The following is a 27,208-nucleotide window of genomic DNA, read 5'->3' on the forward strand; positions in this document are numbered from 1 at the left end:
TGGCAACCTTCAGATTACTAGCCCGCTTCCCTAACCACTCAGCCACCTGACTCCACCTGACTATCCATGGTAACAACGATATAAACACCCCGCAAGTGACTGTTGTGGGGAGCGAAGCTGTCAGCCCTTCACCTATCCTGCTCCTCCCTTTGCACAGCCACCCAACATTTACCCGCCTGTCAACAAACATCTTTTACAAGTAACAGAGCACCAGGTTTCGCTACTCTGGTCATGTCAGATATGTGGCTGCCACGGCCTTTTATGTACATTTTGTCAGTGTTGCCAAAAGATCTGCACTCTGAAATGTAGCTAAAAGTCGCTAGATTACGTGCTTGCGTCATATATTGCGTAATACATTGCCTACCACAATACGGAAGTGCAAAACAGATCTATAACATTTACATTTATTCATTTAGCAGACGCTTTTATCCAAAGCGACTTCCAAGAGAGAGCTTTACAAAGTGCATAGGTCACTGATCATAACAACAAGATAGCCACAAAAACATTGCGAGTAGCCAAAACATGAAGCACACATTGTGAACAACCAAAGTAAGTGCCAAAGGGAAGAACCATAAGAGCATGTAGTTAAACAAGTTACAATTAAACAACATGAACCGCTATAAGTGGAGTCAGTTGGCTGAGCGGTGAGGGAATCGGACTAGTAATCCAAAGGTTGCCAGTTCGATTCCCGGTCATGCCAACTGACGTTGTGTCCTTGGGCAAGGCACTTCACCCTACTTGCCTCGGGGGAATGTCCCCGTACTTACTGTAAGTCGCTCTGGATAAGAGCGGATAAATGACTAAATGTAAGTGCAAGTGTACCTGTGGAAAAAGCAAGCAACAATAATAAAAACAATATATCACAGTGAGTACAAAAGTCTCTAAGCAAGAGTCATTGTGATCCTTGAGGAAACTAACATCGGGTCAAGCGAACCATTCCTAAGTACTGTTGCACTCCCGGAACAAGTGCGTCTTGAGCCTTTTCTTGAAGGTGGAGAGACAGTCAGTGTCTCTGATGGAGGTGGGGAGTTGATTCCACCACTGGGGGGCCAGACAGGAGAAGAGCTTGTGTTGGGACCAGGCGGTCTTGAGCGGTGGGACCACCAGGCGGTTGTCTGAAGAAGACCGTAGGTGACGGGTGGGGGTGTAAGGCTGCAGGAGAGACTTGATGTAGACGGGTGCAGTCCCGTTCACTGCTCGGAAGGTCAATACCAGGGTCTTGAATCTGATATGGGCCATGATAGGTAGCCAGTGGAGAGAGATCACATTGGGCCGTACTCGGAAACCGATTGATTTTTGACCAATCGCGATCTGTAAAGCGGACGGACAAGTGCACCGTTCAAGTTTACACGGGGGGAATCCCCCCACCCTTCGGATTCAACTATAAACATTGGGAATGCTAGAACAGTTAAAAAGGCTAACATTACGTAATTCACAAAAAAACCATGAAGGTTATTTAAACGGAGATTGCCAACGTAGTGGAAAGTCGCCGGATATGTCGCTAGATACTATTTTTGGGGGTCGCTAAGGAAGGTGAAAAGTCGCTAAATTGGCTAGGGGCCTACCCGCGATGACGGAACTAGCACCACCTACGTACCTCTCCGTCAACATACGGTGATTCCGTCGTGGTCTCAAGAGTCGACACTCCTGTCAAGCCTCACCTCGACTAACTTCTCTGCGTGTTGTATTTGAAATCCTGTTTTTCGGCTACATCGTCTGGCAAGACACTGCACGCACACCATTTTTAGATGCTGCCTTGATGTGTTCTTGATCTTACATTTTACATTTAGCAGACGCTCTTATCCAGAGCGACTTACAGTAAGTAAGTCCGAGGCAGGGTGAAGTGCGTTGCCCAACAACGTCATTTTGCACAGCCGGGAATCGAACGGGCAAACTTCTGATTACTAGCCCGATTCCCTAACCGCTCACCCACCTGACTCCCATCTTGCTGCTATATTGGCGACTTGCGCACTTTTGTTCTTCTTTGTTATTGTTGCACAACAGTTAAATAATATTGTTCACCTTGCCTGGGAGCTGAGATTATTTTGTGGTGTGGTTAATCAATAGGCCTACCGACTTTCCCTTGACCCAGACCACCGAAATACTGTTAGACAGTGTCGGACTGGCCATCGGGAGAATCGGGAGATTTTCAGAACGGCCGGTCCAACTAACGGCCGCTATGCAAAAAAATATAGCCTAATAGTTTATGCTTTGAGGACGGCCTGAATACCTAAAAAATGTTTAACTGGAGCGATCCAAAATCCGAAGGGTGGGGGGATTCCCCCTGTGTAAACTTGAACGGTGCACTTGTCCGTCCGCTTTACAGATCGCGATTGGTCGAAAATCAATCGGTTTCCGAGTACGGCCAGTTAGTTGGAGTGGGTGGAAGCAATGAGATGATCGCGTGCAGTGTTTTAAAAGTTGTTTGCATCCGAGACATATTTAGCTATTGCTAAAAACATTGTTGTTTCTTTTGCAAAGAAATGGAAAAGAAAAGGAGAAAAGGGTGGCGCGGAAAAAGCAAGAAAACAAAAAACAACGGGCACTCCTGCAAAATGCTGAAAAATGTAAAAACATTGAACAAATGTTTAGACTGGCAAAAGCTAAGTGAGAGAGAGAGAGTCTGCAGCCCGAAGATGCGGCAGTAGCCTACCAGTGGCGTCAAGTGCAAGCAGCTGCATTGTCGACATTTAGAAAATTCAAATATCCAAACCATATTGTTTTCATTTTTCTAAAAACATATACATTTGGTATTACTGTTAGCCAATATATAGGATATATATTTTAAGTGAAGGAAAAGAAATGGCCAAGAGAAAAGGGCACTCTTTTAAATATACACGTGTTTTTTTGGCTTTAAATGTGCTTTTCAAATGCTTGTTTGTTCTGTTCTGTGCAGCGACAGGTGACACGGGGCAAGAGATGGAGGCTGTGGTGACAGGGTCCAGTGGAGAGAATTTGACAGGTGCAGCAATGCAACTGTACACAGTAGACTATATGTTAACAGGGTTATTATATGGAAATTAGTTTGTTGAATGATTTTCATTATTGACTATAGTTAACTGATTATTGTTCTTTTACAACATTTAAAAGCAGATGCAGAACGGAGAGAAGCAAGGAAAAAGAAACTAAGGGAGAATTGCCATATTCATTTTTAGATACTGTATTAGATCTAATTGTGTTAACAGTCTTCGATAGCACTGCATGATACTTTATTATTATATAGCCTATTTGTATTAAGCAACTGTACACAGGTCGCGGGCCGGTCTGCGTTTCAAAGTCCCGGGCTGTTTTTCGGTCCCAGTCCGACCCTGCTGTTAGAATATGTAGGCCTACTTCTGATCCTTGAGCTTCTGCTCTACTTTCTGCACGTGCAATTTGTTTGTCGCTTTGGATAAAAACGTAAATTATTCAAATGTAAAGTGTAAAATTGTCAAAAAACACATTAGATGGTAGTAACACATTGACCTCAAACCATGACATTTGAATTGAAGCCTCCACCCACTGGTCAATGTCTGTATTACAAGCCCTCTGCACATTGTCACCGAATTTGATCTATCTTCGAATTTACATTTACATTTAGTCATTTAGCAGATGCTCTTATCCAGAGCGACTTACAGTAAGTACAGGGACATTCGCCCCGAAGCAAGTAGGGTGAAGTGCCTTGCCCAAGGACACAACGTCAATTGGCACTAACCCTAACCCGGGAATCGAACTGGCAACCTTCAGATTACTAGCCCGACTCCCTCACCGCTCAGCCATCTGACTCCCTAATTAAAATCATCAGCAGATGGAATGGCGGAAAAACAACTTTGTGACAAACAAAAACAGAGCGGATTACCATTGGGTCAATGAACCTTTGGATTTCACACTGAACACTTCAAAGAAGTAAACTTTTTCAGTAACCCTCACACCCCTTTCACACCAATAACAAGGGTGAGGGGGTGAGACAAAACTGAGTGAGATTTTTCCGTGAATGGCTGAAGTCTGTATTCACTGTGTAGACCTGGGTCGAGAGGTGATTTACTGCTCAACACTGTTCAGCTTGTAAATACACCCGCTAAAATATCTGGTTCTTGGTGTGAAAGGGCTAGAACCACAAAGGAGTTTAAGAGAAACTGTATCCTTTTTCCATTACGTCTTTGTATCACAAAAGCAAGCTTGCGTTTGTAGGGACTGAAGGGAGTGTTCGATGTGGTGGTGGGAAGCCTCCAGGCATCGGTGGGCTTGTCTGATACTTGACATCCTTGCGCTCTCCTGGCCTCCCGTGGCAAGGAGCTCAATCTCTGTGGGACGGCGACCTGGACTGAACCCTCCATCATCGCACTGGCCTGTCAAAGTGAGTGGGCGATCACAGATACAACATCAAGACTGCAAAGGCATGATCCCAGCACTGCGCAATGGTCCCTCTCTCCCCCATCTCCCTCCCTCTCCCCCCCCTCACTCTCTCTCTCCCTCTCTCTCAACCCCCCTCTCTTTCTCTCCCTCTCTGTCTCCCTACTCTACCACCCTCTCTCCCTACCTTTCTCTCTCTCTCCTTCTCCCACCCTCTCTGTCTCTGTCTGTCATTTCACTTCTCATTCCATGCTAGCTGCTTCATCAGTTCTCTCTCTCCGCTCTCATTATTGTCTCTTATGCACAAATCTATTTTTTTTCTCTCTCTTTCTCTCCCTCTTCTCAGCATGCTCATTCCTCCTCTTTTCCCTTTGCAGTCTCTCTTCCTTTCATTCCCCTCGTCCAACACCCCCCCACACACACACACACCCTGTGGGCCCTGTCACAGTGCAGTTACCAAGAGGCGCACAGGCCTGGAGTAGCTGCAGCTGTTCAGAGAAGGCATGTGCCTCCCACCAAGGGTTAGCAGGCAGGGGAGCACTATTACAGTTTTTCTCGATTGGTTACACACATTTTCTGAATGCATACCTCATACTCTCAGAACTCTACACACAAATCAAAAAAACACACACACAATGGGCAAAACCCCTCACTTCTCCTGCAAAATTAAACTTAACATTCAAAACAATGTTAATTAAACTCAAAATTGTATTTTGTTTTCAAATGACAAACACAAACCATTATATGAATAGACATTTATAAGAACCATTTGAACACTAATGTGGTCAATGTAAAACACTATGATGAATGGAAAACACTTCTTCTTCATTCATCATAGTGAGTAAGGCCTTTTTTTGTACAGACAGTACATACATAAGTATGTTGTAAAATATTTGAAAATATTATTTTTATACTCAGAACACAGAAATTCACGGTAAAAAATATGTTTTACGTATTTTTCCCAGAAAAACAATGTACACAGTGTACATCCCAACCAACACAAAGTTGCACATACAGTGGTCTACATACAAAACAACAGAATCATTTACTGTATAGTGTATACAGTTACATTATTATTATTTTTCTTTGTATTTGCCGTAATGTTATGGCGTTATTTTCTAGGACCATGTTCATGATTTCAGTTTCCTGTTCAGGAGACAGAAGACATTCCCGACCACCTTGTGTTGGTAATCTTTCAGTTCTGCCAAACAAATAGTAAAATACTGTAAATACTGTGTAGGAATACAAAGTAGGAATACATTTTCCAAATACTTGAAACATACTTTATTTTTACAGTCATACAGAACAGTCCACAGGCAATACTGTACTACTGTACTCATTGAGTACTGTATTGATATGCAGTAGGCCTACTTCAATTTTGTAGTGAGAGTAGATTTCTTACCTATTCTCATTTCGGAAAGTCCGGATGATGGATGCTACAGTGTACCTGCTCAAATTTGGCTGTACTCTTTGCCCAGCCTCCCTCATTGTTAGACCATGGTTGACCACATGGTCAACCAAAGCGGCTCGGATCTCATCAGAGATTATGGTCCTTGGCCTTCCTCATCCTTGTCCTCCCCGTCCTCCTCCTCTTACTCTCACTCCTCTGCCTCTGTTTCCAATGTTGGCATCCATTGCTCAAAAACAGAAGAGGTCACCTGTTGCCCTTTTATGCTAAAGCTCTGATTGCTAATTGTAAAACTGTGTGACAGGTGTTTGTCCATGCGATGAGTCAGTGTGCGTATTTGAATGGCAGTGTGTTCATTGTGAAAACAAAAGATTTTCTTCATGAAAATTGTGCCAAATGCAGAGAATTGTGTGTAGTGTTTTGAAAAAAGTGTGTTTTAGAACTGCAATTTGAGTGTAAAGCAGGAATTGTGCTTGTAGTTTAGCAGAATTGGTTCATGGGGTTGGTGCATGAGTTACATGTTGTGGTCATTGTGTCTCAAGTACCAGTATTTGTGTGTAAACAATTGAGAAAAACTGTAATAAGATGGTGGTGGGAGCTTTGGTGCTCTGTTTGAAGGATGTTGCAATGCTTGCCATCGTCATGTATGAGTTAATATCAGATTCTGGTCTGAAGTCAACTGTATTGTGGAATGAACAGCATACCAGGCCTTTCACAATCTGCATTTCCAGACGCATAAAAAACCCACGATTGAATTTCTTGCAATGCAAGGCCCTTAACTTCCTGTCAGAGTAACAGATCTACCTCTCTGATTCTGGTTTGCCTCCTGTGGAATTGGGTTCCGCTCTCTGAGGTTCTTTCTTGTCTTTTTCTTGGCTGTGCACTCGCTGCACAGCATCTGTTCAGAGTTAGTGTTCCTCTCATGCAGAACAATCTGAAGTACAGTACAAATTACCACAGACCAAAGACTGCATCTCATCCCCTGCAGAATAATTTAGCAGTGGGTCCTTCTCATCAAGTACCGTGGCCCTCGGTTCTTTTCCCTAACATATCTTCCTTATTATTCTTATTATTCTTACCTCAGCTCCTGTCCTGATATGTTCAATATGTTCAGGTAAAAAGGGCATCTTTGGAGCAGTGTCCTCTCTTCTCGTCCTTCTCTCCCCGCACTGTCCATCTTTCTGTCATCCCCCCTTTCTCTCGTCTCTCCATCTACTAGGTCTCAAAACCATCACAAGTAGCATATTTTCCTCTGCCACCCCCCCTCCACCTCACCTCCCCCATACCCTCCTCTCCAACCCTCTCCATGCCTCCATCTGCCCATCTCATTGTCATCTGCAGTGCCATCTGAAGGAGGACCTCCTCTCGTTGTCCTCACACCCCCTCCATCCCTCCTCTAGTCTTCTCTCCTGAACGCCGTCCGCTCGGTGTCATCTGAGGTAAAGGGACGGGGCCAACGGGGCTGCAGATTTACCCAGCAGCACACGTTACCAACAGGGAAGCGCAGAGCTCTCAAAATAGCCTAAACAGCACGGGATGAATGGGGACCTAAGTGGCAGTTACCGAGGAGAGATTCTGGCAACAAAATGAAGCTTTTCCAGAGTGGATGTGATTGAGACCGTGTCTTACCCGCAAACCCTCCAGATGGCATTTTGTTTTTAGGTACTGGAGAGGGTGGTCGATGTAATCATATAACACAGAAGCAGTCTTTCCCAGAGTGCCTTTTTGTTCTCAGTTTACAAAATGGTGCTGTTTGTGCTTATTTGTTATAAATGTTGATTAGAAATGATGGAAAAGTCAAGTCAGTTCAGATTTGTTTTGGCATGCTTCAGCTTCTGAACCAATTTACAGTGAAGCTCAGTATAATCATTTTTGTCTGACAACAGCTTTGGTGATTGGCTGGCTGTTGAGAAGAACCTCCAACCATCCTCAACAGCTATGGTGATTGGCTGGCTGATGAGAAGAATCTTCAACCATCCTCAAATTATAGCTGTTATGGGTAGTTGTAGATAGTGATAGTATCTGCACCAAGCAGGTAAGTTCTAGTGTGACTAATTCAATGACTGGACTGTTTAATTGGCTCTTCTTCTCAGTTGTAGAAACATTTTGTATTTCATGAAACGATCACTAACTATATTCCAAATTGAATTCGCTATATATTTAAAACAAGAAATCGTCCATCCCATTTTCACACTATCCAGTCCCAGTGTAGTATGTGGCTTTTTAGAAGCTTACGTAATTGCTGGTGTTTTTGTTGCATAAGGGAAAGACATGCAGGGTTTAATTATGAACACTGAACAAAGGAAACATTCAGGGTTTTTTCTTGTTACAGCATACAGGGTCGGTGATTCGTAGAACTTCAGAGGGTATTTCTTTGTGAAAAAGCCCAGTTTCCAAAAGAACTCTTGCCCCAATTGAGCGGGAATGTTTTTGATGACTAGCATCTGGTCATGCCAAAAACGTTAAAATTCCAACTGGAACCCTTAAGTGAATGTATAGTAATAGTAGAGGACTCCCATGGATCTCGTCTAAACCATATTTATCTGTTCTCTCCATTTGTGTATCCATTCATCTCCCATTATTAGATTACTGACAACTCAGCAGCACCTCATGTTAGGCTTGATGGTAAACTGTTACCATTATTCCAAAACTGGCTCTTTAAATTCAAAGAACTCGATATAACCGTGGGTGTGTGTGCGCAAATGTACAAGTGGTCCACATTTACCAGTAGAGCAGGTTTAAACCGTGATCCTGTCTCATACTGGTTCTAGGTAATCGTGTTTGATGTTGTTTGGCTACACAATGTCAAGGATGCACTGGCACTCATTATCCATTAGGTGACCCTAAAGGTCTGTTGCAGATATATGCTTGATCAATGTATCCAAATCAATGGCCTGCATTCATATGATAATTTGCATATTTGCACCTGTATTATATATACTGTATTTATGAAATTAAAAAGAAAATAGTATTAAATTATAATGGAGTGCATTGGAGACATCCAATAACTTGTTTAACTTGTTTATTTCAAAAATATTCTTTTCATTTTACAACAAAAATTAAACCCTAAACCCTAACCCTATCTCAAATCGCTTTGTACGTCTTGTTACTACTGGATGAGGAACTAAATGCGAGACTATAGGAAGATAAACTGTAACATCTTTCCAAAAACCCAAATCCTCCAGATGTGAGTTTTTCTGGGAGTTTTTCCTAATCTTCCTTGAGGGTTTAGGTTGGTTGAGGTGCAGTTCTTTGGGTGTATGTGAAGCCCTCTGTGACATTGCTTGTAAAAAGGGCTATACAAATAAATTTTGATTTGATCCAGATGAGACAGATGCAGCCAATTCAGAACACTGCTACTTTTATGGTCTTCCAAACATCACTGCAGTTCTGAGGTCTTTACACTTGCTTTTTATCTGTCCACTTATTTTCATTTCAATTAGTGCGGTTTAGGGCCACATTCACTTCTGATCTCCTATTACGTTATGAGCCATCCTGGCCTGTCAGAACGTCTGAAACACTTCGGCTTTCTGTGTCCAGAGTCCACACTAAAGATGGAGACAACTTTCAGTTTTTACAGACCGCATATCTGGAACACATTCCCAGTCTGCAGGTCAGGTTGTGTTTATTATCTTACACGGCACTGTAACTTATTCTCTCCTGAACATACTGTACTTTAGCTTTATTTACATTTTTAACTCTTTGAATTGCATTTAAATGTGTTTGATATTGCCTCACGATGCTTTAATGTAAATGTAAGGTACTTTGAATAGCGTTGTGGTTGCGACTCTTCTTCTCCCATGGAGGTCTACAGCACCCCCCGGTGGCTCACAAAGCAAACAGCAGCCTTTGGCCAAATCCTCAGAAAGAGAACAGTTGCCGACTGATACCAACTTAGTGATATGAAATCGTACCCTCCTGCACATGTACACCTACACAAAAATGGCTACACTTATTTCTAAGGACGGAAAACTTACACACTTTCAGTGTGCGAAAAACACCCAGCACTTAATTTAAACCTCGAGTCTCACCAGTCATGTGTACTCATGTTAGCAATCCGGACAGAAGTATTTATCTTATTAACTATCCCTCAGCCCTTGAGAGTACAGCCCACCATAAGGTTGTAACACTATCCACAATTAGCAGAATAAATTACATCAGAGGTCCCCTGAGATTAATCCACAGTGCTAGTTCAGGCCACAAATACAAGAATCACCCCAACAGAGAAGATGATGTCACTACCACCTATTTCAAAATCAAACAAATGAAACCCTAATATAGCTCATCTTTGTATCTGCACATTATCTGTGCATCTTTCCTGTATGTTTAACTCACCAGAGTACTACTCTACAGTGTTTCTGATGTTTCCCTGATGCTTCGCAGCACTATCATAAATTGTGAACAAATAAAATACACATTCAAGTAAAATATGTGCCTGATAACGGACACAGTCGTTGTTCCCCCTCAGCAGCTGAACTTTTAGGCTACTCTCTCGTTCTCTCTTTCACTCTCTCTTCCTCATGGCGACAGGACAGGTGGGGAAGTAGAGGTAGCCACCAGAGGGGGGTAAGCATGAATCGTTTTTTTCCTGAGGCTTCATAGGGTCATCACACTGTAGGATAATGCTGCACATGCTAAAAGCAACCAATGAACACCAGAAGAGAGAGATAGAGATAGATAGAGAGCTGTAATTCCCCTCATTAAAAATCCAAGCGGTTAGGTTCCACGGCATCAGGTGGGGTCCTTAGGACGCCGACCAGGAGCTCGTATGTAGCGAACACCACCATGTTGACAGGGAAGGCTCGCAGGCAGTTGATCCCCAGGCTCCTGAAGAACACCCCTCCGCCCTCCACACGGGCAGTCTCAGCGATGCAGTGGAAGAAGCCCTTGTATCTCTTGGTCTCCCTTGAGCCGTCCATCTGTAGACGGGCCTTGATCACATCCATGGGTGTACCCACAGTCCAGCCGGTCATGCCGGCTACGCCCCCAGCCAGCATCACACCAGTCCACTCTGAGCACCAGAGGATAGCAGAGTTAGAAGACGGTTGGTGTAGCAGGCTTTTTTCTTTTTTTCACAAATATTTTTTTTAAATAATCGACTCAAGTGTGAATTTCACAATGCCATTACGAGAGTAAAGAATAATTCTATCTTATATGATTATGATTCAAGGCTGTTCACACTTTTAACAACGAGAGAGAGAAAGAGAGAGAGAATAAGAGAAAAAAATGAGGAAAAAATTGAGAGGGTGGAGGCGTATTGATAGTGTTGGAGCATCACTGACCAGGTCCATTCTTCCCTGGAGGGGTTAGATAATCACACAGCATGCTGTAGGTCAGGAAGTAAGTGGCAAAGGAAGGTCCATCTCTGAAGATAAGGGGAAGAGCTCCCCTGTAGAGTCCCAGAACCCCCTCCTCTCTGGCGATGGTCAGAAGGCAGTGAACTGGACCACGGTACTTGGGTTTGGGCAGGTTGGCTCTAGCACGCATGGACTCAGTCTGGCATTGCAGACGCACCTTCACTATGTCACCTGGGGACATCACTGTCACCTGAGGGTCCAAATGATGTAGGCCCATGGTCAGCACAAGAATATGCGTAAAACTTTACATTAAATTGTATTTATTTACTTGAGAAGCTTTTATCCTAAGTGCCATACAACTGGTGAATGTAGAAAGTACAACGGACTCAGAAGTGCATAGTTTTAAAAGCAGTCAACTAAGTCGGACGGTTGAGCAACAGAATTATGTTAATATAAAACATCAAAACTTTATTTAAAACCATAAAGTACTAACAGGTGCTGATTCACACCATCCCTCTGTGCCCTGCACCAATACTGTCCAATCAAAAGAAAGTATTTGTTACCTGAGCCACACCCCCAGCCAGACCAGAGAGAAAGATGTCAAGTTTGGTGTTGTGGGTCCCAAGACCTCCTCGCAGCTGGCTCAGACATTGGAGACAGTTCCTGTACGTGCCAAACACCACAGAAGAAGTAATAGAAACCGTGGTAACAGGCAGGGACATCCCCTTGTAGAAGCCGTGCACCTGGAGTGTACAGACAGAGCAGGGAGAAGACACACACACGGGTCAGGAGGGCCACTGAGAGGTTCTTCTAGAGAACAAGGTGGCGAAGACATGCTACTCACCCCTTCCTTCGTTCCTGTTGCTATGACGCACTGCCATATCCCAGTGAATTGTTTCTGAGTTTGGATTCTGACCTTGAAAATTGTAAAATACCCATCATTGTGATTATCATCATCAGAAATTGAACTGAAATACTCTACACATCTCTACCAATACTCCTACCTTTACTGTGTCCAGGGGGTATCCAACAGCAACTCCAAATCCACCTGCATTTATAATGAGAATACATATATAGAGTTGCAACGTATCTCAAATCGCTTTGTACGTCTTGTTACTACTGGATGGGGAACTAAATGCGAGACTATTGGCGGTTATAAACAACTCGAGCTGCACCCCTGGTGCCAAAAGATCTTCAGTCTAGTTTAACAGTTGGGTGCGTGTGACAGATACATAAGCTCAGGTTTGATCAACGGCAGACCAATGTTCCCTAACGAGCTATTTTTAGAGTAAGCCTTAATAGCGCTAGGGCCTTTTCTTAACTACTGGACATGGATAACTATGATCCTTCGCTGACGTGCTTTTATAAATACAACAGATATCAGGCACTATATCTGCCAATAAGTACCTCCAATAGATCCAGCTACAAAATCCGCAATATGCATCCCTGATCTGAAAAAGACTTCGGTAGCGTTAGCTGGGCAGATATTGTGACAAAATATCCTCAGTGCGCATATTGGTAGTCTTGGTAGTGGTATAGTAGTCTTAAGTGCTGTATCTAAACCAAGACCAGACTTGTGCAGTTAGCTGCCTGCTTGCCCTTCATGTGTGAGGAGCATGGTTTCGACGTTACAAAACAGTATAGCCGAGTGGTGCCGACACACTCCGAAGTATTCCGATCTGACTTCGATGATTGATTGGATGATGGCGGTTGACTAGTAGTAGGCCTACGTCCATTTTTTAGACCATGAAAATGTCAATGTCAATTTTAATGCACCCTTTTTTAGCTAATTAGGCTAAGATAAGGTGGATTTTAACATTCATCTTTGCTCCAAAATCTGCTTTCAGTTGTTTAAATCACACTGGACAAAAAAAGACTTGACCCATCATCGTAATAGGCTGAAGCTGATGCAATTGGGAAAGCAACGTCAAAGATATTTTGTCCCTTCTCAACCAATAAGTAATGGGGGTAAGGTCTGAAAATAGGCGTCAACAACGTGGCTCTGGGCGTCGGCTTTGAAACTGTGATTGGATTGGATACGTTGTGGTCGGCGAACCACGTAGGCTACACGCCTCCGTGCAGTCTGTCAAATGACCGGGAATAGAAATAGAGAAGGGGTCTGTCTGCGCGGTGGTGACGGAATTTATCAACGTGACCACTAGAGACGAATAAGGGTTAATTCAAGCTGAATAAGCATACTTTAATAAAAATGAGATACCTACAATCAGTGCATTCACACTGAGAAAATAAACGAGTTGGAGAAAAGACACTTGTCAGTGTAGCTAGTTAGCTAGCTGGGTCGATTGCGTGAGACGACACAGTGAGGTAGCAGTTTGCGTGACATCAAGAGAAGATACAGTAGGTGAAGCTAGCTAGCCAGCCATAGAACTCCGGTTGTGTTAAACTGTCCAAACTCATTGGCAGATAATTTTCGTCTCGATTGCCAATATTAGTTGAAGAGTGGTGATGGACTTTCTTGCTGGCTGCATTGGAGGTAAGTCACAATGGCCCCCACCATGTTCATTTGATATTAGTTCTCGTTGGCTAGCTAGTTGCTAGACTACTGTAGCTATCTACTTCCTAGTGCGACAGTTAGCTAGCTTGTTAGGCTAGCTAGCTCATCTCCGGCCAGGAAATAAGTGCCGGTCGATGGAGCATCCGGGCCCCCAAATCTCGCTGCAGGTTTAAAGGAAAGGGCGCTAATAACTGCCCAATGTGATATGTGTGAATTTGGATACGGTTGGAAGTTGTTTTGACATCTAGACGAGGTCATCTTGAATTGCATGTTTGGTATTGCATAATAGACTATTGTCTTATTTGTAAATGATCAATGGTGCTTCTGAAAGATTGGTGACAGTTGATTCCAGTCCCCCCCCCCATGTCCTCTGGACACGCCGTTAAGAATGAAAGGCACGCATGTTCTTTAGTCAGAGGTGGTCCCAAGATAGCGCTCGGTTAGTAGGTGACAATAAATCACACACACACGTACGCTCTTTCACTTCTGCCAGTCGTATACTGTAAAACGGTTGTGGTTGCCCACCTTCAGCAAGTGAGTGGATACAAGGGGGAAGCCAGACCTTAATCAGAGGACAACCAAGTATAAGCTGTTGTTTACGTTTGCATATGATTACATATAATAATGGTTCCAGGACTCCAATACCATGGGACATAAGTTAAAATCTAGGCCTACAGTCTAATTCTACTCTTACAATAACTTAATTGAACGACGGTGTTTTGTGTCACAACAAGTTAATAGTACAGTCTCAAAGTGTGGGCTATCCTTTTCTAAACATGGAGGTAATGTTTTGAAGTTACAGCAGATCATGACCCGCTGCAGTGTCTGGCTTACACCAGGAATCCTCTCCTAATTGGCTGGTTTGGGACAGTCTGTTGTGACATAGACAGGATTATCCTGCCGCGTTTCAGCTGGGCAGGCAGACAGCTTGTAGTCGGCCAACGTCCGTGCATACATGGGTTCCAAAGCACCTTTTGACAATGACATTCCTTTATGGAATGTTTTGGTGCCAACTGTTAACGTGGTTGGTACACTGCTAGGGCGTGTGAAGGTCTATTTATGGCTGTGGAGTAGGCCCAGTCAGACCCCGGGAATTGAGTTTCACCAGGCACAGCCAGCACCTTGTATCAAGTTACACGGCAAGAATGATTAGCCAGAGACTAAACTGGCATCAGAACACAGGCACTCCATGAACCTGAGTTACATAACATTCAGAGAAACTGAGAGGTGAGGATCTCTCAGTTTTCTGAAGGAGGCCGGAGGAGGCAGAGATTTCTAGATTACAGACACTCACAGGAGAGTCTAGTTACAAGCTGACGCTACACATGGTGCTTTAATATCATTCTTAGATTAGTCACAGTATGTATTTAGACCGGATTGCCTCTGCTTGCTTGTGGAGGGACGTTTAATGACACATGACTTGTAAACAACATTGTGTTGCTAAAACACTGCTGTTCCGACACAAGATTGTCTGCTTGATAAGTTTTGTAATTGTATCTCTTTCCCTCTCTTTTTGTTGTTGCATCTTCTAGGTGCCGCCGGAGTCTTGGTTGGACATCCTTTTGACACTGTGAAGGTAAACCTTGTCCCCCCCCCCCCCCTCCCCCATATTTTATTTTTTAACAGCTTTTTCTCAGAATATAAATTAAGCTGCAAACTTGACTGTATTATGCATGTCATCAACAGCTAATTGGATAATACCTGGTTTATATCCTGCTCAGATAATGACTAAGGAGATTGCCTTGTTACCTGTAACAAGGACTTTCTTCATTTTACAGAATAAGTCTTACTGTGTTTGTAGATAAGGGATAAACTACCTCTTCCCAGCCATAAACAGTAGTAAGTAAAGTTCAGGTCCATCCCTTGTCTCTGTGTCTTTTGGTTCTTGGTTTTGTTCAATCAGAAAGCAGTAGGATATGTAGGAACCCTCCCCAGCCCCTAACCAACTGTAAACTCTTCCATGTATCAGTTGACAGTTTGTTCATTGTATCAGATTAGTCATGTCTTCACACTTCATTCACAGTACATGTATTAGCCTATCAGTTTGGAATGTCATCGTTCAGTGTTTTCCCCTCACTCTTTTTCACGTTATGTTTATCAGAACGACATAGTCAGGATGTCTTGTGGGTGAATTGTTTTTCTGATCTGAACCTGATTGGACTTCCTGGTTCTACTTCTGACTGTATCCTGTCTGTTGCAGGTCAGGCTCCAGGTTCAGAATGTGGACAAGCCCCTGTATCGCGGGACCATTCATTGTTTTCAGTCCATCATACGGCAGGAATCAGTGAGTAACATTTTAATCATGTGTCTTGTCATCCAAATAGGGAAGGATAGCATGCATCTTGCTTATTTACATCAGTGAATAACTTGCAATTTTTACTGGTGGCTTGCTTAATTGTTTTCAATTGCGTAATTGAAACATTTTCATCAACACCTCCCCCCCCCCTCCACACCAGATGTTTGGACTCTACAAAGGCATCGGCTCCCCCATGATGGGCCTGACCTTCATCAACGCCATCGTGTTTGGTGTGCAGGGCAACGCCTTGCGCCAGCTGGGACACGACACGCCCATGAACCAGTTCATCGCCGGGGCGGCGGCAGGGACCATCCAGTGTGTGATCTGCTGTCCCATGGAGCTGGCCAAGACTCGCATGCAGATGCAGGGCACAGGGGAGAAGAAGTCCAAGAGGAAGCTCTATAAGAACTCCCTGGACTGCCTGGTCCGCATCTACAACCGCGAGGGCCTGCTCGGGGTGAACCGTGGCATGGTGACCACCCTGCTCCGTGAGACACCAGGCTTTGGTGTCTACTTCCTGGCCTACGACGTCCTGACCCGCTCCCTGGGCTTCGAGCAGAACGACCCCTACATGATCCCCAAACTGCTGTTCGCCGGCGGCATGTCCGGCATCGCTTCCTGGCTCTCCACCTATCCGGTGGACGTGATCAAGTCCCGCCTCCAGGCCGACGGTGTGGGCGGGGTGTACCAGTACAGCGGCATCGCTGACTGCGTGCGGCAGAGCGTGAAGAAGGAGGGCTTGAGGGTGTTCACGCGAGGGCTCACCTCCACACTCCTCAGGGCCTTCCCTGTCAACGCGGCCACATTCGCCACGGTAACACTGGTGCTCATGTACGCCCGCGGGGTGGAGGAGGGGCCTAAGGACTGTGAGCCGGCGCTGGCTGCCCCCCACCAGACACAGCTACAGCCACAGGCTCAGGCGTCCAGCCTGTGACCCCAGGAAGGCACGCTGTGACCCTTTGATGCTGTCTTCCTCGTTCTACTCCAGGCTGGTGGTTTCCAAAAAAAAAGGGATCTGAATACCTCTGTTGGTTTGGATTTGTGGTCACGTGATTGGTCTCAGAAGTGGTTACTAAAATATTCAGATCAATAGTTGAAAGCTAGAAAATAGTTGGAAAGCACTGGTCTAGACATGTTACTGAGCCTCATGATTGGTTGTGGTGAGGGGAAGAGTCGTAGACTTTTGATTCTGAATGCCCAAGTTTTCTGTGTATGTACTACAGTATATACCATTGTTAATGTACATATACACATATATAAATATGCAGTGTGACACTGCAGATGTACATATCTTTATTTTGGCAGTTGATTTCATGTGGTGTTTCAAAGAAACGCTTTTCCAGCCTTATGTTATAAACAGTTTAACTGGCAAAAAGAAGCAAAGCACTGTTATCTTCTTGAGCAAAAAGAGTGAAACTGTAAGGGTAGGACAGAGGTTTAACCCAAAGCTTGTCCATGCTAAATCACATGCTGCTAGCTTTGATACCAAACCAAATAAACCTGAGGTCACGTTTAGATATTGTCATGGCACGGTCATGTTTGTGGTAAAGTGCAATCTTTGTTGCTGTTTTGCTTGAGATGTGGGCAGTATTATGGCCTGTAGAAAAGGGTATCTCTGTGCAGCTCTGTGCTATTCGTGTGGCAACTAACCTTATTGATAGAGAATCATTTAGCCTCTTAAGCACTGAAAGGGATAAAAACGAAAGCACTTATTCAGGACACAATTTATTGTGGATTAGGATCTACTGCAACAAGAAGAATGGCAACCTTGATGGAAAATGAAAAGCAGAATGTGAAGTTGATAATGTCAGATTAGTGTGCTTTGTATTCAGGGTGATACTTTTGTTTTGTCTAGTCATGTTGGTCTCTGTTTTAAATCTGTGTGTTTTTTGGTGTATTTAGTTTGGTTTTAAAAGATTGGCCTGGCTAATGGGCATTGTAAATATAGAAAATGCACAAAAAAACTGTTACATGCATCTGTAGTCATTGTATGCTATTTGTTTGTCTATAATTGTTTCATGAACTGATAACCCATTCGTTCTCCTTTCAGAGAACACCCCAAGTGTCACTTCACTAGTGGCCCTGGTTGTCCATGAACTGGCCTATGCTTTTTCCACTGGAAAGAAGCTTGTATAGTTTCAGTACGAGGTTATCGAGAACTAAGAACTACATGGGAGCATGTCAACAAAACATAGTCGCACAAGTGCTCCACAGCACTTAAATTCACTGTAAGCTGGAGGAATTCCCCACACTGGAGTCAATAAGCAGCTACTTAAACAATGTCAACAATAGCTGGTTTAGCTAATCATTCGTCTGTGTGTGGATGGTTGAAGGGGGTCACCTGTGTCTGGCTGGGGAGAGGAGAGAGGTGAATTGTAACACACTGATCTATCTTGTTGAATGTAACACAATTGTACTTTCACTCTCCCCATAACTGTGTCTGGCTACTCTGAGGGAAAACAAACATGGCTGCTACTCTAATATGTATTTGACTGGATGTTCCGAGGGGAAGCATTTGCTACTGAGTTATGGTGCACATGACCCTTGACTGTGTTTTGAGTTGAGGTAATCTATCACAAACAATTAGTTGTTTGCGAGTTGCATTTGCAAGAGATAATCATTAATGATTGTCCTGTTTATATAATTTGTGTTAATAATAATGATGTTTGACTTTTTATTTATGTTTTCATCTCATATTATGTCAGTCAATGTCCACAACAAAGATGAAAGGGATTGTTAGTTTAGCAAATCATGTGGACCCTACTGTGACTTGGAGGGAAGATGCAATATGTAAAGAATGTTACCCAACATTTGTGATATCTAAGGGAATGTTTTAAAGTGGGTGGAATGTGTAAATATATAGACATATTTTTCTCTATTAGTTGTGGTGTCTTAAACATTTTGGTTTGAACAGTTAAAAAAAGATCTCATGGTATTTTTGTAACAAACTGTTAAGAAAATAAAGATGGCAAACTCAACTAACTCAGTTTGTTTTATGTTTTACTTTATTTGTCCAGTAGGGAGCATAAACTATTGTTTATAGTAAAAGATTGGCTGGGTAAATTCAATTATTCTACAGCGATATTGTGGTAGTTAAAAGTTAATAAGTGCAGAAGTTACGATTATGTCCTCAGCAAAGTGAATTGCTCTTTGGTAGACAAGCTGGTAGTTCTTTTTTGAAAGGTTGAAAAATTATTTTAGAAAACAAGTTTAGCTAAAAAAGTTTCGAAAGGTTGTAAAATGTTTCGGTGTCAACAAGGATTCCTGGCGAATGCACTGTGTGTCTATAGTGTATTTTTGTATTAATGTATTAATATGGTGTGAGGTCCAGTTACCAGTGTGACACTAAAACAGGTAGTTGGTTTCCCAACCAAACTAATATTCCATACTGTAATACATTCTCTATCACAGCATATTAAAATAACATCAAACCCTAAGACTACGAGTCCTTGCAAGGAGCCACACTTCAATCCTACAGAATTTGCAGGAGCATTCCATGACAGATTATAGTCAATATGTACAACCAAGTAATGTGAATGTCCTCAAACAAATAACTGTAACACTAAATTACAAAAATGATTGCAAAGTGGACTTGGCCCCATGTCGTCTAGATACAACTGTGTCTGTGTGTCACATCCCATAATTTGCATGATCACGGTTTCTTCTTCCAAAAAATGTCAATCCATGTACATCTATATATCTATCTATTATCAGCAAAATCACTCAGGAATGCAGATAATGGTGTCAACTGCTGAGTTCATTTCTGTCAGAGCTCTAATCCTGAGCAACAATGCCATGATCAACAACAAAAGACACTGCTGGAACGAGGGACAGTACCTGATCCTTTCTTCAAAGAACTTGAGCTTCTACTCCCCCCCATCCCCCCCCCCCCCCACACACACACACACACACACTCACTCACACACAGCATGAGAGAGACTGCTGGAGCCGGTTCCAGTGTTGTCCTATTAGCATTTTCAACACCCCTGACCTGCCTGCCCTTGTGTTCACAGTATAGCACAGTACAGCTAATCTACACACTTAAGGTGTGTGACTGAGTCAAGTCACTGATTTTAGGTGTGTGTAGGGGGAGGAGAGGGGTCTGAATATCTAGTTGACTACAGAATGAGAAGAGACTGGGGATATACATTCTAAGATACACTGTAGCCAGGACTCCAGTGTGTGTGCCACATAAGTACACAATCAACAAGTATATTCACATGCTTGCCCATGCAGTGGGCCTGAGGCATGGAGTTTCGAATGACATTACATTTACATTTAGTCATTTAGCAGACGCTCTTACCCAGAGCGACTTACAGTAAGTACAGGGACATTCCCCCGAGGCAAGTAGGATGAAGTGCCTTGCTCAAGGACACAACGTCATTTGGCACAGCCGGGAATCAAACTGGCAACCTTCAGATTACTAACCCGATTCCCTAACCGCTCAGCCACCTGACTCCCTGTGTCCTCTCACTCTGCTGTGAACCCCGAAGGAATCAGGCACCAGCTTGTCTACCAATGCCCTGGAGAGCACACAGGGGAGACAAGCATGTGTGTGTGTGTGTGAGAGAGAGAGAGAGAGAGAGAGAGAGAGAGAGAGAGAGAGAGAGAGAGAGAGAGAGAGAGAGAGAGAGAGAGAGAGAGAGAGAGAGAGAGAGAGAGAGAGAGAGAGAGAGAGAGAGAGAGAGAGAGAGAGAGAGAGGGAGAGAGAGAGAGAGAGAGAAAGGGAGAGAAGAGACAGTAATGAGTGAAAGAGGGGGAAAGTTAAGAGAGAGAGAGTCTGGTGGGTAATGTTATCTAGAGGGTGGGTGAGCAGGGCCGTTGTGTGGAACATTGTGTAGAACAAAAGGCCCGATTACCAGAGTGCAAAAGGCCGAGAGCAGAGAGGTGTTAAAAGTGATACTCTGGAGAACCAGGATGACCTGCCACCCTGGTCACCCTTTCCTCCTTATCTAAATATCACTTCCACAGCTGTCTGCAGATCTTCCCCCTGCAATCCACAAAATGCTCTGGTACTACTACTTTGTGTACAGAGTGAAAGTAATAATGATCTACTGATAATTAACCACTACCACTATTTTTCTGGAAAGACCATTGTAGTGCATTTGGTAGTAGGCCTACCATTATGGTGTGTATGAGTTGTGAACAAAAACAATTATGAAAACAAACGAGTTAATGGGATAAATGTTCAAAGACCACATTTCAAAGAAATTTGAAAGAGGGGTTGAATTCCTTGTTTGTTTGTGCAAACTTGCTCATTCGGATTCTGAAAATGGAAATCCCTATTGAGGATAAAGCAATATTATTTTATTGGGACAGGCTAAACGTAAGCCATTGTTGCCATCTTTAATAAATGTTTCGAAAATATTAACTACTGACAATCTACGTTCTTTGGCTAAATAACCACAACACATTGTAGACTCTGTTTCAGGTACCGATACTGTTCCTCTGATGATGGCCCTGACACCGTGGCTTTTGTTCACACTTCACATTGAAATTGACCCTGGCCCTACGTGAGAGGCAACAGGGAGGTGTTACTGGAAGATTTCCCGAAGGGTGATACTGCTTATCACTCCCACATCTCCAAACAGTCATGTACGGAGCTCAAGACGTTTGCATTGCAGAGCGACACACATAGTAACTAGCGTCTACACGAGCACACGATGGACTAATTGAGTGAAACAATTCAGAAGTTTATAATATACATGTCGTCCATCCCGAAACAGCTTACGTTACGCCCTGGAAACATGTTTATACCAACTTCAGGTAAGGAACATTTAAATGAATTACGTTATCAACAATTCGATGAAGAAAGACGTGCACAGAGAAAAGGAGGACAGATTATTTGAAAACTGGTGACTGTATACAATGCAACTTTTAAATATATTCACGAAAGCTTAAATACAATTGCCTTGCTTTCAAAACACAGATGCTACTTTGTCGATGTATAACCTAGGCCTAGTTCTCAACGTTTGCTATTAAAGAGCTGTCCTCTATTATAAACGAATACTTCAGATCAGGGTTGACTGCCAAAAGAGACAATACAAACAGTATTAGATTACCACTCGATTGTGCTTCAGGAGTGCTATTTCTCTTTCACAAACGCAAGCAGTGCTCCTTTTTACGTTAGTGTAGCTTGAGATTCAATGCAACAAACTAAAACATAGCTTCGCCGGAGGTCTAATTTCCAATAGTGTAGCGTAGTTTCTAGCAAAAAGTCAATAATAAATAAAAAATAAAAACTAGATATTTGTAGTTTTGTATTTGTAAATGCAGTCTTCTAAAGCCTTGCTCTCTCTTTCACTCCTCACACATACTCTACTCTTTGTTAAATAAATAAATTGTAGCCTAATAAAAACGTAACTCCCCACTAGGTATGGTCCAGAGGAGTGAGGTGGTGCTGTCAGTCCTGGGAGAGCTACAGGAGGCAACCGAGAGCCCGGGCCTAGATGCCCTTACCACTGTGGCCTTGGAGGTGGATCGGGTCCTGGCATCCCTCTCCCTTCCCAACACCCCATGCCATGAGTTTCCTGACTGGACTGGCATCGATAGGATGGCCCACAGCCTGTACCCAGCAGATGCCCCCGGGGGTCTGCTCCCCCTGGTCTGTAAAGGTGAAGGCAACCTGCTGTTTGATGCTGCTAGCATGATGCTGGTAGGAACCACCAGTATTAGCATGGAGCTGCAGGTGAGTGAGCAAGTGCAGGGAATGTTTTTAATGCTGCTGTCTCTGTTTGTTCTGATTGCTAATGAGGTTTGCGTTTTGTTTGTCGTTTACATGCTTGTATTTGTGACTGTGTACTTGCCTTAAGATGGATGTCTCCTATCCCTGCAGGTTAGGACCGTGGTGGAGATGTTGCTCTGGAAGAGGTACTACCTGTGTGGGATGATAGACTCCAAGGTGATGATCCAAGCAGCTCGCTTCAGCCTCTGTGCAGAGGAGTCAGAAGAGATGCTCAACCTTCCCATGACTGTCCTGGAGGCCATCTTTGATGCGGACATCAAAGCCTCCTGTTTCCCAGGCTCCTTCGCCAACATGTGGCACGTGTACGCCCTCTCCTCGGTCCTGCGGTGTAACATCTACTCGGTCTATCCCATGTTCAACTTCAAGATTCGACCGTACTTCAACCGCCTCATTCGCCCCAGAACGTGGCCTAAGAACCTGGACCCAGTCACTATCCACATCATGTGGTCAGGTGAGCTACAGTATGGGTCTGTGTTCAAGCCCCACCATTTTGTGGCGTTGGTAAAGGCGAGCGACCTCCGCATAGGTAGTCCCAACAGCAGCCAGAGGGCCCGTCCCCTAAAGACCCTGGAGCTGTTGAACCAGGATGTCAAGCTGTCCTACTCCAGCCTGAAGGACAACTACAACATCCCCAAGAGCACCTTCTACCGCTGGAAGCGGCAGACCCAGGAACACCGCAAGAAGTCCGCGGTCAGATACGAGGCAAAGCAGGTCCTTCAAGCCAGCTATCTGCAGGGTAACCTCATCCCTTTCCTCAAGTTCAAGGAGTTCTTCCCGGAGATCTCCAGGTCAACGTTCTCTGCCTGGAAGCATGAACTGCTGCTGTCCGGTGGAAGCTTCTCTGGTTCCTCGGCTGGGGAGGTGAGTCCTGGGGAGAGCACCGAGCAGGAGACCTGGTCTTCTCCAGAAGGGAAGCACGAGAAGCCAGATCAGCATGATAGCGTGGCCGGCCTGTTTGGCCTCAACTCCGACAAGCTGGAGGGAGAGAGGGCCCAGACTCTGGCCCACATGCAGGAGGCCAAAAGGTGTCTGCAGAATTGCATTGCCATGAACACCTCCTTCCCCTTCAGACTCTTCAAAAGGAATTTCCCCGGGATATCTCGATCCACCTACTACAACTGGAGAAGAGAGGCCATGCTGTTCAACCGTGGCTACAAAGCTGGGAGCAGCGAAGAAAGCTCAGATCCCGACAAGAGCCAAAGTCCAAAAAATGGTCTGACCACGACAGAGAATCATGCTGCCGTCTCCAGAGGGAAGATTTGGAGACACAGCCACAGAGGTTTCAAAGTAAACTATCTCTTAAAGAAGAAGTTCAGAGATACTGCCAAGCTCCGTGTCCAGAAATTAAAATGGTCGCTGTCAAAGTTTAAACTCAACTACCCCTCCCTATCACCCAGCTTCTATTGGCGTTGGCGCGGCAGGTCAGATAGAACCAGGAACCTGGAAATCAACCCCAAGATGAACACACCCGAGGCACAGGAAGTGCGTAGCACAGAAACAGGAAATGAGATGACGGAGAACGCTGTGAGGGAGAGCAGGATGGATCAAAGTGTGTTCTCCTTTGAGGAGAGCCCTGAGGGTCTGAAAGGCTCCATCATGACCCAGTTTGATCCCCCAGTCCCCAGGTACACCTTGCCCAGCAAGGTTGACACTGATAAGCAGATGTTTGTCATGGATGTTGTGGCTCTGGCTAACTTCAAGGCCAAAGCCAAGCTGTTTTTGCAGCAACGCTTTGAGGAGAAGTCCTTCCCCACCTTCAAAGAGTTCAGGTCCTACTTCCCCCTGACTCCACGTTCCACCTTTTACATGTGGAAGAGGGCTCTCCACCATGGTCTACCTCTGGTACATGTTTGAGTATATGAGCTGTACCAAAAGAAATGGTGCCCTTTAAGAACATTTCATGTTGACTTCTGAATCCTACTTTCTTCCAACCAAACATTCCCCCGCTAGATAATTCCAGCTGATACACTGGGCTGTTTAGAAATCTACATGTAGATACAGATTGTTCACTTTGGTGAAACCTGGTACATTGAAATTTAAATTGCAACTAGGTACATCCCAAGCATGTTGTTATTTTCACCCCCACCCCCTCCTCTTCTCTGCTCATTCTCAGCTACCGGACATTTGCACGTGTGTGAAAGGAGACCACCTCCTCAATGCTCCCATTCAAGCTCCCCGATGCCCTCCAGGCAAAAGGCAGTTCAAAGTCACTGATGAGGGGGTGGAGAGGGGGTGGAGAGGGGTAGGGGTGTAGAGTGCTCTTTGTTTTGAGGCTGTTCTTTTTTCCTCTTCTTTTGTTTCTGAATCCCCTTACAGCATTGTGTTTGGAACCCTTTAAGCTTCTGTTATTGTTTTTAGTCGAATTGTTTACATGCTCCTTGATGTTGTGCTCCTCTCTTGAAATATATCTAAATAATTATTAGCTGTTTACCTGTAGAATATTAGAAATAAATTGCTCAGTAGTAAGAGGGAAAGGGCTTAGAATTAATTAGATTTCTTTTGCTTTGGGATTCACTGCACAGAATAGGTTTTGATACACACCTGTTTCATTAACTAATGGTACACTTTTGATGGTTGAATTCACTTGATGCATCACTTTGTTAAAATTTTAAATGTTCCATTTGGTGATTTAAAATGTACAGCAATAGAAAAATGACTAAGGTATATTTGCACTATAGTATTTTTTTAAATAAAACTGTCTATTAACTAGAAATCAGGGAATTCCATTTCGTTTTTTCTTCAGGGTTGACTTTGCTTGAGTTTTTGTTTCATACAATGTACAATAAATCTCTTGGGATTTGATTTTGATTGATTTACATAATCATTTTTAAAACTACCTATTTTTGGCACCTTGTCTGATATTGTGGTTCCACTGGCACATTTGTGCCATTGTGCATTTCGCTTGTTTTTTGTTACTAACTGTGAAATGAATCTTGCTGCACATATTCATTACCCATCGAGAGATCTTGAATTTGAGACATGGTTGTATTGGTGTATAACTGCCATAAAAGCAGCATAACAGTTTTTTTTTACTGGTGCTTTGAATATTTATTTGCTTACATCAAGGTTTCCATCATGTTTTCAAGGTGAGACAAGTCTTTGTCCCTGAATGTGGTTAAAGCAGTCATTTGCTTTTGAGACAGAATACCAATAAATTGTCCACTCAACTCAATTTGTGCCTGATTTTGTGTCTTTTTCATACTCCACCTCCTTTCACATACCTAGAAGGTAATGATGGGTAATTTTGAGCATTACAAAACAGACTTTCTTCTTAGGGTTATTTAACACTCTGGCCATGCCACACTCAGGACCTACATTTTTCTGTAGTCTTTCACGATGATTAAACACTATCAGTACAAGGGATCAGGCCTCTTTTCCGGAGTTGTTATTTTCTGATTCAGTTACTTTACTTGCCAGAGCGGCATTATGTAGTGGTCTCGATCAATTGTGACTTTAAAAATCTGTCTCATATACATGTAATGGCATGCTTTTCACATTACATTTTGATAACCCAGTTGAATTATTTAAGATAAGAATGAAAAACTCAAGCTTTACTACGAACTTTCCACTTGGATCACAAGACACCGGTGTCGTTTTGATCTTGACACATTCCTGGGTGTCCTGTAGCTGGCCGTCTGGCTGCTTGACCCATTGTGTTTGTGCAAATGAAGAGAATGGTTGGGGAGAGGGGGTAATTGTATGTATGATAGAAAGAGGTGTCAGGATGATAAGGCCCTGACCCTCCAGGGGAGCAAGAGATGGAGAGGAATATGTGGTGGAGGTGAAGAGAAAGAGGGGGAGAGGAAGAAGGGGATTGGGGGAGAGAAAGGAAGAGGGGGATTGGGGAGGATGTGGTGGAGGTGAAGAGAAAGAGGGGGAGAGGAAGAAGGGGATTGGGGGGAGAGAAAGGAAGAGGGGGATTGGGGAGGATGTGGTGGAGGTGAAGAGAAAGAGGGAGAGAGGAAGAAGGGGATTGGGGGAGAGAAAGGAAGAGGGGGATTGGGGAGGATGTGGTAGAGGTGAAGAGAAAGAGGGGGAGAGGAAGAAGGGGATTGGGGGAGAGAAAGGAAGAGGGGGATTGGGAGGATGTGGTAGAGGTGAAGAGAAAGAGGGGGAGAGGAAGAAGGGGATTGGGGGGAGAGAAAGGAAGAGGGGGATTGGGGAGGATGTGGTAGAGGTGAAGAGAAAGAGGGGGAGAGGAAGAAGGGGATTGGGGGGAGAGAAAGGAAGAGGGGGATTGGGGAGGATGTGGTAGAGGTGAAGAGAAAGAGGGGGAGAGGAAGAAGGGGATTGGGGGGAGAGAAAGGAAGAGGGGGATTGGGGAGGATGTGGTAGAGGTGAAGAGAAAGAGGGGGAGAGGAAGAAGGGGATTGGGGGAGAGAAAGGAAGAGGGGGATTGGGGAGGATGTGGTAGAGGTGAAGAGAAAGAGGGGGAGAGGAAGAAGGGGATTGGGGGAGAGAAAGGAAGAGGGGGATTGGGGAGGATGTGGTAGAGGTGAAGAGAAAGAGGGGGAGAGGAAGAGTAGAGGAAGGAGAGAGGGAGACGTAGAGGGGGAGAGGAAGAGGGGGGTGGGATGAAAATCAATGGACCCTTAACCCTTGTGTTATCTTCGGG

General features: G+C 44.1%; 3 protein-coding genes across 6 annotated transcripts in view; 2 read left to right on the forward strand and 1 right to left on the reverse strand.

The window, feature by feature from the left end:
- LOC134025319 (solute carrier family 25 member 47-A-like) overlaps positions 1-12,695 on the reverse strand; it is a 312,104-nt gene extending 299,409 nt beyond the window's left edge. The window contains exons 1-6 of one of the 2 annotated variants that reach the window (XR_009931002.1): positions 12,445-12,695; positions 12,042-12,085; positions 11,882-11,953; positions 11,601-11,780; positions 11,023-11,287; positions 9,742-10,751 (exon numbers count right to left, since the gene is read on the reverse strand). Coding sequence is in view for 1 of the 2 variants with exons in the window: in XM_062468287.1 (XP_062324271.1) it covers positions 10,441-10,751; positions 11,023-11,287; positions 11,601-11,780; positions 11,882-11,953; positions 12,042-12,085; positions 12,445-12,481 (909 nt within the window). In the remaining variant the exon portion in view is untranslated. Of the gene's footprint in view, positions 1-8,811; positions 10,752-11,022; positions 11,288-11,600; positions 11,781-11,881; positions 11,954-12,041; positions 12,086-12,444 lie in introns of those variants that run through there. The other variant, XM_062468287.1, reaches the window with a different exon arrangement.
- Positions 12,696-13,106: 411 nt separating this feature from the next.
- LOC134024713 (mitochondrial basic amino acids transporter-like) lies at positions 13,107-18,830 on the forward strand. Of its 3 annotated transcripts, XM_062467329.1 has the most exons (5): positions 13,107-13,531; positions 15,085-15,128; positions 15,331-15,391; positions 15,753-15,836; positions 16,009-18,830. In XM_062467329.1, the coding sequence occupies exon 5, from the start codon at positions 16,009-16,011 to the stop codon at positions 16,780-16,782; it is 774 nt and encodes a 257-aa protein (XP_062323313.1). In that variant the 5' UTR covers positions 13,107-13,531; positions 15,085-15,128; positions 15,331-15,391; positions 15,753-15,836; the 3' UTR covers positions 16,783-18,830. The 3 variants fall into 3 exon arrangements, with proteins under 3 accessions (XP_062323313.1, XP_062323312.1, XP_062323311.1); XM_062467328.1 differs by having other exon boundaries at positions 15,331-15,836; XM_062467327.1 differs by lacking the exon at positions 15,331-15,391.
- Positions 18,831-21,349: 2,519 nt separating this feature from the next.
- vrtn (vertebrae development associated) lies at positions 21,350-24,830 on the forward strand. The gene is made up of 3 exons (XM_062468516.1): positions 21,350-21,614; positions 22,223-22,536; positions 22,684-24,830. Exons 1-3 carry the CDS (start codon positions 21,554-21,556, stop codon positions 24,445-24,447), a joined length of 2,139 nt encoding a protein of 712 aa, XP_062324500.1. The 5' UTR covers positions 21,350-21,553; the 3' UTR covers positions 24,448-24,830.
- The last annotated feature ends 2,378 nt before the right edge of the window (positions 24,831-27,208 follow it).

Source organism: Osmerus eperlanus, chromosome 8, assembly GCF_963692335.1.
Source record: "Osmerus eperlanus chromosome 8, fOsmEpe2.1, whole genome shotgun sequence".
NCBI lineage: Eukaryota > Metazoa > Chordata > Actinopteri > Osmeriformes > Osmeridae > Osmerus > Osmerus eperlanus.

Coding starts and splice junctions, on each gene's coding strand:
- LOC134024713 (XM_062467327.1), top strand. CDS start 13,504: ATGGACTTTCTTGCTGGCTGCATTGGAG. Junction 15,129..15,752: donor ATCCTTTTGACACTGTGAAG/GTAAACCTTGTC, acceptor TGTCTGTTGCAG/GTCAGGCTCCAGGTTCAGAA. Junction 15,837..16,008: donor CCATCATACGGCAGGAATCA/GTGAGTAACATT, acceptor CCTCCACACCAG/ATGTTTGGACTCTACAAAGG.
- vrtn (XM_062468516.1), top strand. CDS start 21,554: ATGTCGTCCATCCCGAAACAGCTTACGTTACGCCCTGGAAACATGTTT. Junction 21,615..22,222: donor CATGTTTATACCAACTTCAG/GTAAGGAACATT, acceptor ACTCCCCACTAG/GTATGGTCCAGAGGAGTGAG. Junction 22,537..22,683: donor GTATTAGCATGGAGCTGCAG/GTGAGTGAGCAA, acceptor CTATCCCTGCAG/GTTAGGACCGTGGTGGAGAT.